Source organism: Gavia stellata, chromosome 2 (assembly GCF_030936135.1).
Source record: "Gavia stellata isolate bGavSte3 chromosome 2, bGavSte3.hap2, whole genome shotgun sequence".
Classification (NCBI taxonomy): domain Eukaryota; kingdom Metazoa; phylum Chordata; class Aves; order Gaviiformes; family Gaviidae; genus Gavia; species Gavia stellata.
This window is the reverse complement of record NC_082595.1, coordinates 63,951,952-63,972,214: the sequence shown is the minus strand read 5'-3', so window position 1 is coordinate 63,972,214 and position 20,263 is coordinate 63,951,952. Positions and strand designations below refer to the sequence as shown.

The 20,263-nt window shown below is 38.4% G+C and overlaps 1 protein-coding gene across 1 annotated transcript in view; it reads right to left on the bottom strand.

Annotated features, from left to right (window-relative positions):
* PREP (prolyl endopeptidase) overlaps positions 1 to 20,263 on the bottom strand; it is a 110,856-nt gene that overhangs the window by 67,970 nt on the left and 22,623 nt on the right. The window contains exon 7 of the mRNA XM_059830225.1: positions 13,650 to 13,755. Within this exon, the coding sequence (XP_059686208.1) occupies positions 13,650 to 13,755 (106 nt within the window). The remainder of the gene's footprint in view (positions 1 to 13,649; positions 13,756 to 20,263) is intronic.

Here is a 20,263-nt window from a genome sequence, read left to right as displayed (position 1 = left end):
TCTCCATGCTATGCCATTACGGGAAAAACACCACCTCCTTGCGTATTTTCTGGTACCTCAGAGAGGTAGCTACCTATTGAACATGGAGTGTCTACATCCCATGTAGTTTCAGTCTTGTCCCTCTCACCTCAACACTACCTATTTCCTAATTTCAGTAGCTCAGTAAGCAGGAGGTTATCATGCCATCTTTTCTGTGGTCCCTGTCCCTGTTTGAATTCTAGAGAATGAAAATGTAGCTCAGGACTGCAGGTTCCATGGGGTAGCAAAGAATCTGAAAGATAAGTATTGAAATATTTCAGTGTTGTAATGTCCAGATCATGTTACAGATCTATCCAATATGGGACAAAACATGGAAATATACACTATGTTCCTTACTTGTAAGGCCCAGTACAGTAATCCTTCCTCACTAGCAAGATGACTTCCATTCTTGCAAATGGAAGCATCACATTCTGTGAAAAATGGAAATTATTTAAAACAACAAGGTAACTAAAGATAAGTGAGCTAAAATCTAAGTCATGCACCTCAAAACAACAAGGTATTTTGATTTAGCATCACTACCTGCCAGACTCTTAGAAAACAAGACCAGTGGGGTAAAGAAAAGATTAAAGGAGCTGCAAAAAAATCCAACACCATCTGGGATGAGAGACAGAGGAACAGCTACAATATTATTCTTCTGCTTTGGAAAGTAAGGCATTGTTCCTACTGCTTACAGATTGTTAGCAAAAAGGGATGAACTACTTATTTTGTTCTGTTCCAGTTCTTGCTAATTCTTGTGGGACAATCTGGATCTTTCCTTTCAGCCTCTAAGACAGAAAAGCTGCAGATTTACTTATTTATTTGTACTGTCTAGATATTCACTAAAAACAGGACAGGCATGTAATTGAGCATAAATATGGAAAAAGGTCACAATTTAAGGTGGTAAAAAAGGTTTTACAGCTTTGTTTTTTCAATTGGATATGCTTATCCTGTTACATTAATCTCTTCAGAACAGCCAGAAACTAATGATTTTAATTTGAAATTAAAAGGAAATATTTTTATTGCTATAAAACCATGCTACATGTAAATAAAAGTTAAAAGGGAAGACTATGCATTCCTTCCATCTGCTGGGGGAAGACATATCTGAACTCCTGTAAGCCTGTTATGGGCTATATTTTGTTGCTCAAAAATTCCCACAGTAGCTGACTCATCCCTGAATTCACAGTCATCTTCTGAGTTCTGTCAGGCAGACATTTGATAAGTGTTTTTCATTTCTACACATAAAACATACTGTTTCATTTTGCATTCCTGTTTCTTTTTTCTTTTCCCAAGATGGATCCCCCCTCCCCACCCCCACCCTGCTTCTCCACTCTACCCTGCAAATTTAAGCAAAATAATTCAACCCGATACTGCGCCATTTGAGGGAAAATGATTTTTTTTTTTTGGTCTTTCAGACCAACAAAGTAAAACTTTACTCTAAACAAGCAGGTCTCTCAACATATAGGTAAAAAAAAAATTCAAAAAAATTGTACCACTTTTCTAATAGACACTAAGTTAGAAACAAATCCCACAAATGAGCTAGCGAACCTTAATTCTAACAAACGTCACTAAGTACAGCATATTTACTCTACTGCAATGAGAAACTGCAATGTAACTTTCTAAACTATGACTTTACAATATAAATAAATTCAGAACTATGGGAAATTAGTTGATACCAGACTTGAAATATTCCACAGGAGTATAATCCCCTCCTGCCCATCTGAGTACTGAATTAGACTAGTTCAGCTAAAACAAACAAACAGCCAAAGATAAACGTAATAATGACAAACTATATCATAATCTCTATACATGAGAGAGAAGACTTAAAGTTGTATATGCTCATATGAAACCTGCCACCTCCCAACCTCTAAGTATATCCAGTGTAATATTGCCAGATTGCATGGAATTTCCCATTATTTTTTTTAAGACCTCCTTAAAATGAGAAACATTATGAAAGCAATTACTATTTCTAAATAAGCTGTACAGCACACCAAAGGGATCCAAACTATGAATCATTTCATAGAAACACAAATGTCTTTTACTTAATACAAGGGCCTCAACCTAGAAACCAGAACAATACTATTCAGTACAAGAAGAACATGCAACACGCCTATAAAATGTCTGGGATAGGAACAGTTTATTACTCTGATCCCTTTGTAGTTAAGGGAAGCCCTACCTTTTGTTTTGCTCCATCTAGACAAGAGAAGTCAGATCTGCCTATTCATACTTGGTGCTACATCCAGGATGCTGCTGTGGAGCAATATAGTACATTGAGCATGTCAGCATCTACAGTGGTAGTGTAACTTAGTCCTTAAGTACACGCACATGTATGTATTATTTTGTCCCACTGCTCAAACAGTATTTAAGTTCTGATGCATCTCAAAGAAATTTAACAGGATAAAGGAGACTTCTATAACCAGAGAATTTTGCCTCTGACAGATTTTAAAGGACAGGTCCAAACACTGGAAGTGTCATAGGGAACAAAGGTGGCAGGGGTCTATTACAGAAGAAAGGAAAAAAAAGGGAGGGAGAAAAAAAAAAAAGACAACTTAAGTATAGAATTACTACCAGACCATTTATAATACCAGAAAACCAGTCATGCCCCTTCAATTTTGAGATGCATTCCATATATTTGGTCCTTTCCCTTAATTACCAGCTCTGTTATTTTTTCTTTCCTCATTACAAAATCATAGTCCTCTCTCTGGCATATTTGACAGAAGCTTTCTTTGTTCAATCATCTTCAACAATCCAGTAATCAGTTTAGTGACTATCACCGTAACATGGTGTTAAAAAAAAAAAGAATAAAAATACAACAGTAATCTTCTCAGCCTCCAGTTGCAAATTCAGACTATTTGTACACGTCTTTCCTCAGCGAGCATCTCTAGGATGTAAAGGCATTTTTACTGAAATAATCAAAGCCTGTCCTCTTTCTAATCTAATGTTATTTCACCTCTTCTTTAAGGTCACTAAATTGGAGTTTCACTGTCAAAGCACTCTGTCCTTAAAACATACAAGAAGCATCTATATCATGTGTTATCTGCTAGATCCTAGTTCAGCTATAATATCCTAACATTTTCTCTCATTTTCCAATTTCCCTCATTCCCTCTTTGCCAGTCAGTACAATTTCTGAAATAACTAATACTCACTTAAATAGTGTTGCAACTAGTTCTCTTTTTTGAGATCTTCTTTCATGAACACCTATGTCTTAGATTATTTTCTCTCTCACCTCAGCTTTTTACATTTTTCAAATGCCACGGGAGGAATGTTCCTGTTTCAATTTTTGAAAGTGGCTTTCAGTTTTGTGGTCTTTCCCTTTTGTTTCCCTCCCTCTAATTTTAGGAGCACGTGAGCTAACAGCCATGGGCACCCTTTGCAATCAGCAGAGGTCCAGACCTGTCCAGAGGGCTACTTGTATTCTACGTGGACTGAATCATTCTGAGGACTCTCATCTCACACAGACTCTTTCTGCCTAATAGCTACAGGGGGAGCACAGGAACCTCAGCTAATGGTCTAAACAGGTAAATTCAGTCCATCAGCTCCTCTAACACATCTGGTGTCTGGAAGTGATTCTCACTTTACCTCCAACACAGAATTTGGCAGTGACCAAATTCCTGCAGTACAGCGTAATGTAAGAAAATTCATTAACCATTTCATCCACACTTTGGATCTCACAGCAGACAGTGATGCAACTAGCTTTTGGATGAGCTTAATGAACATGTGACTTAGAGCAACTTAGCCTTGTTATTACATAACCAACCTACATCTCAGTTAATAGCCCGTTCAACTAAATGGGCGTACAAATTTAAAACAAAACAGAACCACCCTACTTGTCCACCCTATACATCCTTTAAAGCATACACCACCACCTCAGCTAAGACTTCTTTACTATGATATTCCAGTGCATTTTCCCAGTTATAGTGGTTAGACTTTATTTCAACTCTGAGAACACACTTGTCTAACACACTGTGAATTGATCTATGACTTAGTTGTCACCTCTGGGAAAAGTCAGAATATAAAACAGGTTGTTTAAAGAGGGTCTCTAGAAACCTAGCTGTATTTATTACTGCTCCTTCTAATCCATGGATCGGTTCTGAAACTGTGCCATCTCAGGTCACCACAATCCCCCATGATGACAAAGCCCTGCTGAACACAATAACAATCTGAGTAAACAAATGCACAGGAGGGGTGCCTCTTAAAAGTCTACAAAGTATAATCAGAATCTTGTATGCAATGAAGAAACACTTAAATCTCTGAGCACTGGAATTAATGGAGCCTGGTGTACAAATGTGTATAAAGTTGGTCGACATTCTAACTTAATTTACATTAAGATTCAGCATAAGCAGGGCGTCATCTTACTATTCATCAGAGAATTCAGAGAAGAGAGGTGTTATGAATGTCACCACTGAAGGACAAATTTCCATTGACTTTCATGTCTTGGATAATCCACAGGGGAGAGAACCTTGACTGAAAGTGTCTTAAGTCTAGTAAGGCAAAAATTTCTTCTGAAGCCTTCTCCACACCTCAGGCATCCCTAATATTGCTCATCTGAGTAAATCTTCAAGGTATAACAAGATGAAGCTTATGCTGCAGTCCTTACTTAACAGGTTCTCGCCTCTCCCTGGCCACTTGACCTCCCATGCATTCTTGTGAGGGTTGCACTATCGTGACTCCTACCTCTCCATCAAAATTGATTTAATTTGGGAGACAATGGTTCAAAAAACAAAGTGGGATTAAGCACTGGTGAAGGATTAAGGGTGGAATTAATTGGATTAAGGGCTACGAAGATGGTGAGGGGTCTGGAGCACAAGTCTTATGAGGAACGGCTGAGGGAACTGGGGTTGTTCAGCCTGGAGAAGAGGAGGCTGAGGGGAGACCTCATCGCTCTCTACAACTACCTGAAAGGGGGTTGCAGAGAGGTGGGTGTTGGTCTCCTCTCCCAAGTGACTAGTGACAGGACAAGAGGAAACTACCTCAAGTTGCACCAGGGGAGGTTCAGGCTGGATATTAGGAAAAATTTCTTTACTGAGAGAGTGGTGAGACACTGGAATAAGCTGCCCAGGAAAGTGGTGGAGTCACCCTCCCTGGAGGTGTTCGAGGAATGTGTGGACGAGGCATTGTGGGACATGGTTTAAATGGGCATGGTGGTGTTAGTTGATGGTTGGACTTGATGATCTTACAGGTCTTTTCCAACCGTAGTGATTCTGTGATCTTTTATTTCCATAGAGAACAGGCTGCAAATAAGGAACAGAAGACATCCATCCATACAGATCCATTAGAGAAACTAATGATTCAGCAGCTATTCTAGTTTATCTCATCCTGTGCTACTGCTGTACTGTTATCCACCTGACTAAGCAGGGCAAAAGCATCCTTGCAGGCTGACCAATCTAATAAGCAGAGCTTTAAACTAGAAACGACAGAGGAGAAAGAGATTCTTCAACAAACAAATAAGGAAGTTGTGGATAGGGTAGGCAAGCCCAGGGCCTGGGTAACAGGAACAGAAGGGACACAGCAATTGACAGAACAGAGCTGAAGTGGAATCTCTCCAAGTGTAGGCATGTAAAGAAGGAAGTGCCTGCAGAACAGCCTCATGGAGAAAGCTCTCAAACCTGTACTGGGGAATCAGCATGCTTGGGTGCCTGCCTGAACCGCCTCTACACTGATGCACAGAACATGGGGAACAAACAGGAGGAGTTAGAAGCCTGTGTGCAGTTTCTGGGCTATGACCTCATTGGGTTCACAGAGACTCGCAGGACTGGAGTGCTGTGATGGATGAAGGCTTTTTAGGAAGGACAGGCTGGGAAGGGAGTTGCCCTTTATGAGAAAGAGCAGCTGGAATTCATGGAGGTCTGACTTGGGACGGGTCAGGAGCCAGTCAAGAGCTTATGGGTCAAGATTAGCAGGCAGACCAACATGGGTACCACTGTAGCAGGTATATGCTATAGACCTGATCAGGAAGAATAAGTAGATGATGCATTCTTCAGACAACTGGAAGAAGCCTCATGTTCACAGGCCTTGCTCCTTACAGTGGAAATTTTAACCACGGTGATATCTGCTGCAAGGACAATGCAGCAGGGCTCAAGAACTCTAGGAGAATTCTATAGTGCCTTGATGATAACTTCCCAAGGTGATCAAGAAGCCAAAGAAAGGAAGGTGCTCTGCTTGACACGATACTTACAAACAAGGAAGAACTGGTTGTGCATGTGGAAGTTGCAGGCAGCTTTAGCTGGAGTTTGGCTGGAGATGAGTCACTAGTGGTGTACCCCCAGGGTTGATACTGGGGCCAATACTCTTTAAGATCTTCATTAATGACCTGGATGCTGGGAAAATGTGCACCCTCAGCAAGTTTACAGACTATAGAAAACTGGGGGGAGAAGCTGATAAAAACCAGACTGTTGTGGTGCCATTCAGAGTGACCAGAACAGGCTGGTGAATTGGGCCGAAAGCAATCTCGTGCAGTTCAACAAGAGGAAAAGCGAACTCCTGCATCTAGGAAAGAATAACCCCAGGCATAAGTACACACTGGGAGCTGAGCAGCTGGAAGGCAGCTCCACAGAAAAGGATCTTGGAGTCCCTTCTGGACAACAAGCTGACCACGAGCCACCAATGTGCCGTTGTATCAAAGAAGGCCAACAGCATCCTGTGCTGCACTAAGAATGTTGCCTGCAGGTCAAAGGAGGCGATTCCTCCTCTCTACTCAGCACTGATGAGGCCACATCTTGAGTGCTGTATCCAGTTCCAGTCTCCCCAGTACAAGAAAGATACGGACTTAGTGGAGCAAGCCCAGCACAGGGCCACAAAAGTGATTAAGGGACTGGAGCATATATGAGAAGAGATGAGGAAGCTCCAACTTTTCAGTCTAGACAAGAGAAGGCTCAGAGGGGATCTTGTCAATTCCCTCCCTGATGGGGGCAATAAAGAAGAGGGAGCCAGACTCATCTCAGAAGTGCACACTGACAGGACAAGAGGCAATGGGCACAAAAACCCCACAAAATTCAATCTGAACACAAGAAAACACTTTTTAATGTGGGGTGGTCAAACACTGGCACCCGGGTGCTCAGAGAGGTTGTGGAGAATATCTGCAGAGATATTCAAAACCCAATCAAACATGGTCCTGGGCAACCTGTTCCAGCTGACCCTGATTGAGCAAAGGAGGTGGACTAGATGATCTCAAGAGGTCCCTTCCAACCTTCTGTACCTCGCAAATTAGTGCTTGGTCAAAGATACAAGACATGCACATAGAGAAATAAGGAGAGATGGAGACCATCTTTTAAGTTTACCTCTCTGTTTCCTTAAGACAACTTTTTGATAGAAATTATTACAGTCATTACCATCATACTAATACTTCTACCATTCCTGTTTTGTAACCACCGCTCCTTAAAGGAGCATAACTTTCATTCAGGCAAATTGCAACTGTATTGCTTCCTTTCCTCACTTCTATTCATCACCCAACATTGCCATCTCTTCAGCTCTTGAATAGTTCAGCTGGAAACATGTCACAACAAGAAGTCTGTACTCCATGCCAAATAATTCACATCCCTGGCTGTAGAAAAAATTGACACAAAACAGGCTGCTGTGTGAAATCAACCTGGTTATACATATATACTTAAGTATATAAAAGAGAGGTGGCACAGGCCTGAAGCACTGCTCCATGACTACCACACTATTTAACTGCTAGCACATCCCCTGTCACATTTTCAGTCTGTGCCAATTAGCAGACAGTATGTGGTCACAGTTTGGGGAGCAGTATTTGCCAAAATCATTCCCAACAGGTAACTTGGACATAGTTATGATGTCTTGGAGGACGAGAGCTTTGACACACAGAGGTGAGCTGGCATGTACGTCTTGGCTTCAGTGTCAGAGTACAGGCTGTGCCTAACCTGCTACTGTATAGACATAGCCCCTGAGTTACACAGGCAGCATATCCCATCCCTGTGATGAAGCAGTGGGAAGCCTGAACACATGCTTCCATCAGCCAGAAGATCTGAAGGGCTCCGTACTTCTAGCAGGAGGGTGGTACTGAGAAGAACATAAATACAAACTATGGCCACACTGGTTGCAAATTCTGTGCTAGGTCTCTGTTTCAGCAACAGCAAAATGTAGCAGAGGGTATGTTGACTGGGACCTTCACAGAGGGGTGCTAAGTATCTCAGACTGATTTTCTCCTTTTCAGGAAATACAGTATAAAAGGTACAGATTATACACTGATGTAATATGGGAACTGCCTTTTAGCTGCCTTCAGTTCATTTTTTAACCTGTGAGGATAGCAATAATTAATTATGCTGCTTGTTTGTAAGACTTTATCCAGATAATCTATTTAGTAATTGCATTTAGAAGTGTTATTAGGATAATTGGAACCCAACTGCCCTGGAAGTCGTATTTTTGTCAGTTTTGGAGATCACTACTGATTAAGAGGCACACTATGACAACGTACCACACTATTCTTTGAAGAGGCATATATATTTTCTTCTGTACTCTTGCTGCTCCCTAACATGTGGTGTTTTCAGCTTGTATTTTCATTTTCTATAAAACAAGAATGAAGACACTTTGGGATTGGACAAGATCAAATTATAATTATGAACTTTCAAAACACCCTAACTACTGAAAAAGCCGATCATTTGGGTCCAACTTTGGAAGAGACTATAATTACTGGCTTTTTACTGTTTTAATGAACCGGACTATTAGATGAAGTATGAAGTAACAAATGTTAATAAATTCTACCACTGTAGACACTATGCAATGAAGACATCTCTTAACTAATCAAACTCAATCTGGATAAAATCAATTTAAGATACTCATCTGCCCTACAGAATTAATAATCATTCAGGCTTAGGAGAAGGAAAAAAAAATTCTCATTTCATTCAGGGAATGGTGCTGATGACAGATGTGTTATTGCTAAGAGAAATTTCTTTGTACAGCCTTCACTGAATAGAGCAACTTAGTGCTTCTTTTTGGGTAAGGCTGGATTGTTTTCAAGAAATCACATTTTTCAATTTGTCACATTCCTATTGACTCATTTAAGGCTTCAGCAGATCTTGGATTGTGAACTCTCTGGCGTATTTATTCAGTACCGCTGAAGCAAGTTTAATCTTGAGGACTGAGGCCTAAGACAATCAAAATTAAAAAAACTAACAAACAAAAACTATTACTGCCACATTAACTCTGTCTAGAAATTAAGACCATCATCAGTACAGTAACAGTTAAATGCTGAAGTGTGATACTAAATAAGTCAACTTAAAAGCTGTGAAACATACCTCACACCATAATAAACAAACAGGCAAGAAGTTGGCCCCTTGTGGTTTCAACAATATTAGTCTGAAGGAAACTAACATAGAAGTCACTATCAACACTGCAAAAAGATTCAATTATTAAAAGATCTGATGCATTTTAGATAAGAAATAAACCACCAGTTTTTCAATACAGTAGATTAGGACACACTGGATCTAGGTCTGATGCCACTTTTTCTTTATTAGGTGTGATGCAACTTTTTGGTTATGTTTTGTTATCTTGTCCTGACATCCTTCCCACTGAAAGAGACACTATGCAGAATCTTCCAATGCAAAATTTGCCACAGTTTTAAAACAACAGAAGGCTGTTTAGGTAACACACACTCAGTCATTCAACATACCCTGCCATTTCCACGCCTTCCTCTACAAATTCACATCTAACCTACAGATAGAGGAGACTTTCTTCCCTTCTTCTAGTTTTTGGCTATTTTAGTTCCTAACATGAGACACACTTTCCCACCTCACATTCCCCAAGAAATTATTTCTGCTTTTACAGAAGCAGAAAGTGTTAATAACAGCATTTATTTTTAGTTTTCAAAATTCATTTTCTTTGCTTCTGAACCACCAAAAATAGATGCAGGAGTAAAGAAGTAATTGTGCTGATTTTTAAAAAATCAAATTATCCCATGTTACTTTTCTTAAATTATGAAATAAGGTGTTTATCTCCCAGTAAAAAGATAAGATTCTCTATCTTGGGAATAAACTATTGATCTATAGCCATAATGGACTGCATTTCACAGACATCCCTGCAGTTCTCCTACAGAGAACCACCTGGCATTTTGGCAGTTAGTACTGAGGTTGCAACACTGAACTTTAAGACTTCTTCACAGTCATTTTTTAGCAAGTGGGCCAAATAAGCAGCCTTTATCATTGTAACCACCATCTCTAAGAAATAGTAACAGAACTATGGTTAACTGCACAAGGCCCTCACTACATCGGAAGCAAAAGAAATTCACTCTTCGGTGGTCGTATTTCTTGACTATGAGAACATGTTCTTTCTAAAGAAAACTGTTTAAGCAACTGAGAAATTTGATTACCTCCTGTCAACGGAAAAGAATACACTGCTCGCAACCAAAATCAAGAAAGGTGCCCCTAAGTTAGTTAACATGACATTTTGAAATAGGTTTTTCAGGTAGTAAGTCATAGATGAGAATCCGTTCTTTGCATTTTTGTACAATTCTAAGTAACAGAAAATTCCTTAGCTCATGATTTTACATGTAGCATTTCAAACTATGCAGTGGTATGTTTACCTCGGGACAGAAAGTATTTTAAAAAAGAGAAATTCATGATTACATGACTAAAACATCATTTTATGAACAATATATGCTACAGAGCAGCTTTAAAAACAAAACGTTGAAGTGTGTCATTCTATAATTAGGGTTTTGCCATAAACTTCATAAAAATTAGAATCTCATCCAGTACCTTTTGCTTAGCAGTTGCTTTTACTTCCTCACAAAGAAATACGTGGTGTATGTAATGGATGCCACATAAAATATTACTGTGTTACCTTTCGAAAAGGCCTCATTGCCTTTTGTGTTTGATGCCCTCTGAATAAGTCTAAGGAAGGCTGAGGCTTGAAAGATTTAAAGCATAAAAATAAAATTTTCTAAAGAACTGGTGTATTCGTGGACAACCTGGATTAAAAGAGCAAGTAGGGAAGAGAAAAATGTGTCTGAAAATCTAATTATTTATCTATATCAAGTAACATCTAGGACACTGGAAAACCACTAGCTATGCTACTTTTCTTTCCTTTATATTTTTTTCAGAACTAAGATGAGGTATTCTGGACATTAGAACTGATTTTTGGACAAACAGATCATTGTAAACAGGTCAAGTAAAAAGGCTCAGATTAAACATTCAATAGGAGGAAAATGGCAAGAAGTATCTTAGATGTCACCAAAGGTATGAGGTCTACTCATAAATAAAGTCTGTTCTAAAAGTTAGAAGGATAGTGTAATGCTTTTTAAAAGTACAGATACTGTTATAAGACTCTTGATTCTGTTAACACTTCATAAAAGTGGTATGGTTTGCTACTTACATAGACCTTTGCACTGACCATTGCGTTCTATAGACAGCATATCCACAGCCAGTATTTTTGCATCTCATGGTTTTGTCAAGAATGCGCTTGTTACACATAATTCTCTAAGCATTGCTTAATCTTAACCCCTCTGAACATACCTTGAGATACTACTGAGCAGTCTGTACAAATTGGCAGTTAAATGCAAGTCTTCGGTCAAGCATAGACTTGCCATTAAACTCAATTATTCTAGAGCTGCTTATTTACTTGTCTGAAACAGCTTAAATAATGAAATTTGGCATTCATTTCTCCTAGCTTCATAAGCAAACTCTTCTACGTTTGCTGTCCCAGAAAATTACAAATTGAACTGAAATTACAACTCTTGTGGTCTAGATTGATAGAGTCAAGAATTAAGCTTACATATATTACTGGTTGCTTAACTTTATTGCCTCTGGCCACCAAAGGCTGAAGGACCAGTGATTCAGGGTGTTTACATTTGAACAGAAGATCAACTCTAGAAACATCCCAGATGTTTACTGTTAGGTCTGTGCTTACTAACATGGAGGTAGAAAGACTGGGGTAAAGATCAAGAGTCTTTGCACTGAAAACACATTTGGCAACTTAGTAAGAGAGATATGGAGAGTTTCTAAGTTTATAAAATAGAGAATTTGTGCAAGCAAATGATTACAGCTAGATCTTTCCTTTTACACACAAAAAGGGAGAATTTGGAGCAATGGAACAACTCCCACCCATCAACAAGCAAATAGGAAGGCAAGTCAAAGACTGGTTCAGAGAAAAAACTTTTTTCAAAGCACTTCCAAGCCCAGAAAAGGTTAAACTGTAGGTTTACCTTATACCAGCTAGTACAAAATAGAAGCTTCATTATCTCATCCATGGTCTTTCAAGGCTCCATGCTAGTATTCTCTTCAAGATTGTCCAGTGTATCTATAAATGGGAGGGTGAATATGGGAGGAGAGCTATGCTTTTTATGTATTCTATCTCTAGCTGGAAAGTGTCAACTTGCATGACAATGCAATTTATAATTTATAAAAAAATACTTCACTGTACTACAGCTTTATCTACACAGCTTTATGTTTGTAATAAAGTTGCATGGAAAGCATCTGTAATAATTTTGCTTAGGCCTACCATTTTCTACATTCAAGAGGACATTAAACAACTACTCAGCTATCCAAGACAAGTTTAGAAGCAATTCAGAAGTATCCTTCATAAAAGGAGAGAGTGACGTGCCCACAAAACAAAATTAATAATCCCCCGTAAAGGAGTATAAAACTGTTAACTATCATCACTAACACTTAACTCACTAAAATTCAAAATATTGTATTAAGACTTGTTGATGAACTAAGGGAAGGCCACAAAACCACGTAGTATAGTAAAAGGCAGGGAGAAACAAAACTATACACCCTGTATTGCAGAGCTACCTCGAATATTCTGTTTATGGACAAGAGAACAAGTTTCTTGAGATCCAATATTTAACAAGGAGCTACTGCAGTATTTATTCTGGTTCTGAAGTTTTTGAATACAGAAGCCACAAAGAATCAAAAAGAGCTAAGTTGTGTTCTGTGCAAAGCACCTACTGAGGAAGAGATTTCAGTAATCCAGTACTCTGGAAATACAAAACCAGCGATCAGTAAAACAACTAACTATGCCAACCATCAAGAATAGCCATATGGAGCAAAGTACCATACTTTCAGCCCATAATATTGAGGATAAAAAGCCAAATACACAAAAGCTAAAGCCTAATCCAACTAGAAGGCAAGGAAAGAATAGTTCATGAACATGCATTTGAGATATGAGTAGATACTTCTATTGTAGTAATAATAATGATGCTAAAAAGCAAAGTTATATTACTAAAATATCAGAGGATTTTTGTTCGTTTCTAGTACTATATGGAGAAAAAAAAAAGTTACCTCTAAACCAGGTACTTTTTTTTAAAGGAAAAAAACAAGGAGATCAGCACTTGAAGGGAGACACAGGAATTTTTAAAAAGTAAAAAAATTAAACATGGAAGAATACTAGTGGTGCAGAAAAAAATGGAACATACACTGGTAAAGCTGCTTATATTATCTCAATTTTTCCTTCTGACCTTTTAAAGAAACTACAGAACTAAGAATGGAGTTTTCCATTTACTGATACATAACAGAAAACGGAATGCTGGCAGAAACAGTGCACATTTTTTCATAATCTCTGCATTAGAAAAAGAGAGGAGTTAAGCAATACACATATTTAAATATATATTTATACATAAATAAAGTATTTCAAATCTTACATTGTCTTAAAATGAAGCAAAACTAACAAAGCAAGAAAATACATACCTGCTATACCCTGAGACTCTGTCTGCAGATCACAGTACCACAGTCTGTTCACTGGATCACACCCTTCTCGGATAGACAGCAAGACATATCGACCATCATCCGATACCTGTAAGATGTTACAGAAAAATCAAAGACAATTCATCCTCTGGGGAAAAAAAAAAATCCAACTTCAGAAGTTAGTCCCTAAACCCCTAGCAAAAAATAAACTGATGCCACAGTTAGTTGAGTGAACAGACGTGTATGAAATACGAGAACTCACGGAGAACCCACACTCATCACTTACATCAACAAATAACGTAAGTATAGTCTGCTGACATTTCAGGAGATCAAAACTGAACAGCATTATCTGTTTATTCCCACCGTGAATTAAAAAAGGAAAGTTTATGATTATTAAAAGTGTTCCAGCTAAAAAGGTGTCTAAACGAGTGAGGGTGGATATCTGCTCCACCGTGGACCTCCATGGGCTGCAGGAGGACAACCTGCTTCACCATGATCTTCTCCATGGGCTGCAGGGGAATCTCTGCTCCAGCACCTGGAGCACCTCCTCCCCGTTCTCCTTCACTGACCTTGGTGTCTGCAGGGTTGTTTCTCTCACATATTCTCACTGTTCTCTCACAGCTGTTGTGCAGTGTTTTTTGTCCTTTCTTAAATACGTTATCACAGAGACGCTACCAGCATCACTGATGGGCTCAGCTTTGGGCAGCGACGGGTCCATCTTGGAGCCCGGTGGCATTGGCTCTGTCCAGCATGGGGGCAGCCCTGGCCTCTTCTCACAGAAGCCACCCTGCAGCCCCCCTGGTACCAAAACCTTGCCACATAAACCCAGGACAACAACTAATGTACAGCACTAACCTGACATTTCAGTAACTAAGAATGGACTCAGTATAAACAGTCTAAAACTGCAACCTGCTGGCAAGAAGAAAACAAACAAAAACCCCACCAAAAACACAAGCCACGTTAAAAATACCCCACAGTCAATGCCTTCACCATGGAGAAGTTTAACTGAATCCACTATGTTGAATATAAAGCACTGTTTAGTCCTGTGATCAACTGGATTGCTAGGGTCCTACTGAACTACAGTACTCAAAAAGAACCCTCCTACATCAATTAAAACATAGCTTTATGTAGATCAATAGAAATTTCTCAAAAAAACTACGAAGGCAGCCACATCTGGTGATGTAGGTATCCAGTTTCTCTCTAGTCACTACGATGTCAGCATTCAAATCCAATATTAAATTGTGCAAGAGTATTTGCTAACTTAGCCAACTTCATAAAGACACAATGAAGCAACCAGTGGCTTTTGCCCAAAAAAAACTTAAGAATTTCTTGTGAAGATGAGGTCAAAACTTCTGAACTTGAAGTTCCAAATTCCTTTATCAAGGTATTGATTCCATGCAAAAGGAAATTTACCTCCCCTCCCCCAAACCCTATGGAAATAAATGGAGCCCAGCAGTTACATGAGAAGGACCAGGGACATGTATCTCACCGAAAATCAGTAATTTGGGATATACATATTAATTCAGGTATTTTAAGAGATGCAGAGATGTACCAGGACTGCACTTGCACATCAATCAAAGGAAAAACTGTGCTGCTGAAACTGCTAATACTCAAGTGAGAGAGGCATTTATCTCAGCCAGGTCTTTATTTTGATCCCTGTGTAAGCACTCCTTTTTTCACTGTGTAATCTGCCAGCTAAACTGAATCTATAGAAAAGAGTTTGTCACTAACTTCTGAAAATGGGCCCTCAGTGCATCTTACAGGTCTACATAAACGGAATGCTGCCTCCTCTACACAAGGAGGTCTCCTCACCATACTTCCTCTCTCCAGCAATTCCGACACGGTTTGTGTTTGAGCCTGTGAATATCCTAGATATGCCAAAATCCAGGTTCATCAAACAACTCTAGATTCACACTCTTGGTGAATTAAGCCCTGTAAGATCATTTTGCTGACATATGCACACCTCTACACAGACCATCACAGTACTTTGTACAGAGCAGTAGAATTTAATCAGAACAATACCTGTTGTTTGAATGGGAAAACAAAATTTAGTTGCTCACAATGGCAGGACAGTGAAAACCAAGTCGGCACTTGGCATATGGCAAACATGCTTGTTCTGCATAGCTGCTCTGTCAATCAATTTTTTAAAAGAAAAAGCTGAATACTCACCTACTTAATACTGTTATTCACAGTATGTCATACAAGAGAAAAAATTACCCAACTGCTAGAGGTTAGCTTTGGGTTTCTGGCTGCCTTATTCCAATGAGCTTCCAAAGGTATCATATTTTGTAATTACTTCTTAAAATTACTTTGGTTAATATTCATAACATTAGTTGTGCAAAATATCTGCAGAATTAGTTACACAAAATAAATTTCAGAAGAATTAGCCCCTAACTATACTGCTATTCAAACAGATCCACAGTTTTGAAAACACAAGAAGCGAACTAAGTAGAATACGGAGCCAAATCTCAGTAGATGAAAGCTAACAAAAAACCCAACAACCAAACACTCCTCAAAAAAATAAAAAAAAAAAGCCAAATGAGGGTTTCCAAGTTGTACTTTTTACAAGCATTTTTTCAACAACTAATTATACCACTAAAAAAAGTCCATACAGCTGAAAGCTCACAAGGCAAATAGAAAAGAACGCCTAAGATTCCTACTGGACCAAAACAAAACATTACATGAAACAGCTAAGATGCCTTTAACAGGCCAGCCTGCAAAATTGAGACATTGTGCCTCCTCCTTCCAAGATGGGTGTAAAGCCAGAAACCAAGATTAGGTGATCTTTTTTGAAAGAAGCATCTTCAGTGTTTTCAGACAAACATTAACTGCAGGTGTCAGTTTTAATCAAACTAGTGACTATGCTGCTTAAACAACTGTTTATACTTGTAAAAGCACTAAGTTTCCTTCTCTTCCTCATCAACACATAAAACATGTTAAATAATTGCAAGTGTTATATACAAATATAAATTTCAGTTAAACTCAAGAGTACGACACACAAAATTCTTTCAGTCATAGTCAGAACCCCCACAAATTTGTTCTTTGATGCTGTGAGTTAACAGTTTACAGAAGACTGCTCACTTTACCCAAGAAAGAAAACTGATTTGCAAATTTCTGATGACGTTGTTGCAAGGGCAATTCAGAACCTCTGATGACAGCACATCTGAGTACATCTAATGAGTTTTTCCTTCCACATTCCCAGATGGACTACTGAAGAGTTGATAGCAGTTTATGTTTAATTTGACGTAGGAATTCCCAAAGCATATTGCTGGTGGGATGCCAATTAGGTCTGTCTCTACCACTAAAGCTATTCTTGTATCAGTGAGTTCTATAACGCAAAGAAATTTGTCAAAAACAGGACAAGACGCTTAACTGCAGCATGCTAAAATGTTTAGTATTATATTGCATATTTAGTCATCCACATCGCAAAGTTGCAGTTTGATGAGCAAATATTGGCAGCAGTATGAGCTTATGCAGTCTCCAGCTCTAGCTCTTCCTACTGCTATGGTTGCTTGTACCCATGCAAGTTCGTTCCCATAGTCATGCCAGTAAAAGCGTTTACCATTTGTGTGGTAAAACAGACCGGGGAGCTGATCCAGCTGAAAAAATAGCACGGTAAAGAAAGAAAAAACAACAAAAAAATAAAAATAAAAAAGGAAAATGAAAAAAAAAAATCCAGAAAAAAAACAAAACAAAGAGAGTTCCCAGGAGGGAAAAAAAGAAGAAAAAAACACAATAAAAAGAAAAAAGGAAGAAAAAAGCACAATAAAAAGGAAAAAGAATAAAAGAAAAAGTCCCTCTGCTAGATTAGTATCTCAGTCAGTTCACGGTGCAGTTGCACAAATGCCTGAGCTAACATACCGCACCAAGAAGATGGAAACATGAATAGGGGCAGAGACTGCTTAAGGCAGCTCAGACAGCAGGAGTGACAAATGTGTAATCACACCCTGAATGCCACTGACTCTTCTATATCGTAAACAGACGAGAGTCTGGGTTTCAGAATGACAAAAGGGAATAGGATTTCCCAACTATCATTTGGGTTATTCCTACACTGCTACTTCATCTTCATGAGCTGAACTGCAATCCTTGCTCTTGGCGCACAAACTTATGAACTGAAATTTCATAACAGCATTTCACTCAAATCTCAGAATATATTTATGGTTCAGCATAAGGGAGACAGCTGTAATGTCAGAACTGACAGCTTGGATCAGAAGTAAATCCTCCTGGTTTCCCACTGAAAAGGAAACACATCTCAAGAATTTCTGAGAGACATCTGGAATGCTAGTCAGTGCACATTTCTCTAATTAAAATAATTTCTATCATTTCAAACAACACCCACTGGTAAAAGGTAAGGAGGTTATAAAGCAATTGAACATCTCAAAATGACATTTAGGTCCTGTCAAAATAGGACAGAAGAAATCCCCTAGCCTTTCAACTGGAGCTTTTAAAAACCTTCAGCATAACAATGATTTTATTTGCATAACACAGCACTAATCCCTAACTCAGCACTAGTAAAGGAAGGGTTATTTCAAAGAGCTGATGTTGGTGTATAGTTTGTAGTTTCACTGCTGCCATTCAATCACTCATTTATTAGATCTGTTATTTCCGAAATATTTGCTGTGACCATCTTTACACCATACAAACATCCAAAAGTATCATTATGATAGCTGTGCCCACAAGTACTATTCTATTTAGTCTTTCAAGAATCAAACCCTTTGAAGTAAAATCTTTATAGAGAAGTTTTGGTTTATGGTGGAGCATTTTTTGTTTTTTACTAGCAATTTTGTTTCAATGTTACCTGTTCTCTCCATTTTGATCAAAATTAACCACTGCTTAGAAAAACATCAAGAGATTAAGTGGTTTACCCGTAACTTCAATAAATCAACGGATATCAAAAGAAGAAAAATTATTTAACACCTAATCAGTAAAAGGAGATTTCCAACTACTTAATTTTTCTTTCATTACAAAATATAGTTAATTTATCATACAAGCCATATAAGGAACCCCAAAGAGTTATATGCATTTATAATAGCAGTAACCACCTATGAGGATCCACAGCAAAAGTGAAGTTAAATATTTTGTCTACTAGCAGCACACTTCAGACCAAAAATTCATACATAATTAAACAACAAAAAAAAAGAAAAAGAAAGAACAGAGAAGGCTGTCGGGTTTTCAGACTTCCTGCCTTTATGTATTGCTCCTCAACTAAAACATCAATAGGAAAGACATTAAAGCTCTTTGCTTCCAAGTAAAGTGCATGACAGCAAACCCAGCGAATATTAATGTTAGTTCTTTGAATACTAGCTGGGTACTCACCACTGCAAGATTCAGGATAAGGAAGAGCTCTATTTTTAGTTCACAAATAGGGGCCCTTTGAGTGCATAGTAAGGCAACTATATACACACATCATTCCTTTTTAACCTAACCAATTGGAAGTTTTACCACCTTTGCCCCTTTTATTATCAAGGCGGAAAAAACCTAATCACTTTATAATTTGTTTCTGCATAACAAGATATTAAAAAATTCAATAAGTAAAATTCAGTTATTAGATAATATGACTGTGTTGAGGAAAAGATAAATTGACTTCTCCTTTAACTTCAGACATTAACACTACCATAACCTACAACTCGATCTGCACCTGCGATTATTTTAGTGTATGAAAAGCAGTAGTTTGTAGTGTCCTTTACATATGGAACAAGGCAACTGTCATTGCTATCTAATGCATTTCCAATGAAACAAAGCAAATGAATCACATACAAAAGTCAAAGCTCACAAAATCACAGACAGAATCCAGGCTTTCAAACAGAGCCAAATGGTCAAATTAGTAACTAGACTATGTGTATCCAGTCATGGGAAGATCAAACCACCCAGAGAAAGAAAGATGGTGGCAATAAAGATGCAACCATAGATTCGTGGCATTAATTAACTAGGAATTAAAAACTCATAGCATCAATAAGCTGCATTTTAAAACTCCTACAATTTTCACTATATGCTATGTATATAACAGTTTAAAGCTACCCAGAGTGACTGACTAGAATTTTTTTTTTTTAATATGCATTTAGGAATGTACCCAGCCACCACAATAAAACAGACTGATTACAGCGGTTACTTCCTAAACTTTAGGTACATCCTGCATGAATATTTTTGCATAACACCACTGAACCCGAGTATGATTTGACCAAGAAGAATCTACATGGAAGAGACATTTCAGATTGATGCAGAAATTACCTGCCTTGCGTGATGTATCAGTATTTTAAAGCTTCGTATCAATTAAGTAAAATACTGAACACAAAAACCACAAGCCTTCTACAGAGAAAAAAGTAAAAATTCCTGTAGAATTTGCCCAAACATTTGGTCAGTAAAAGATGAGAGCATTTACGCTGTCTGAACAGCCTCAAATGTTCTAACCTCATAGATGTGCACACGCTCCCGTGCCACAAAGTTCTGCTTGCACAACAACAAAGTCAAGAACCCCCACTGTAATCTCCCAGCCTTTAGAACAAGCAAAACTGTTTCCTTTCCTAAAACAGGGAACAGTTTTTCATACGGTAAAATCATCTTGAAGGGTTTTTTTTGGGGGGAAGGAGGTGTAATGAAAGGAACACAAAGCTATGTTC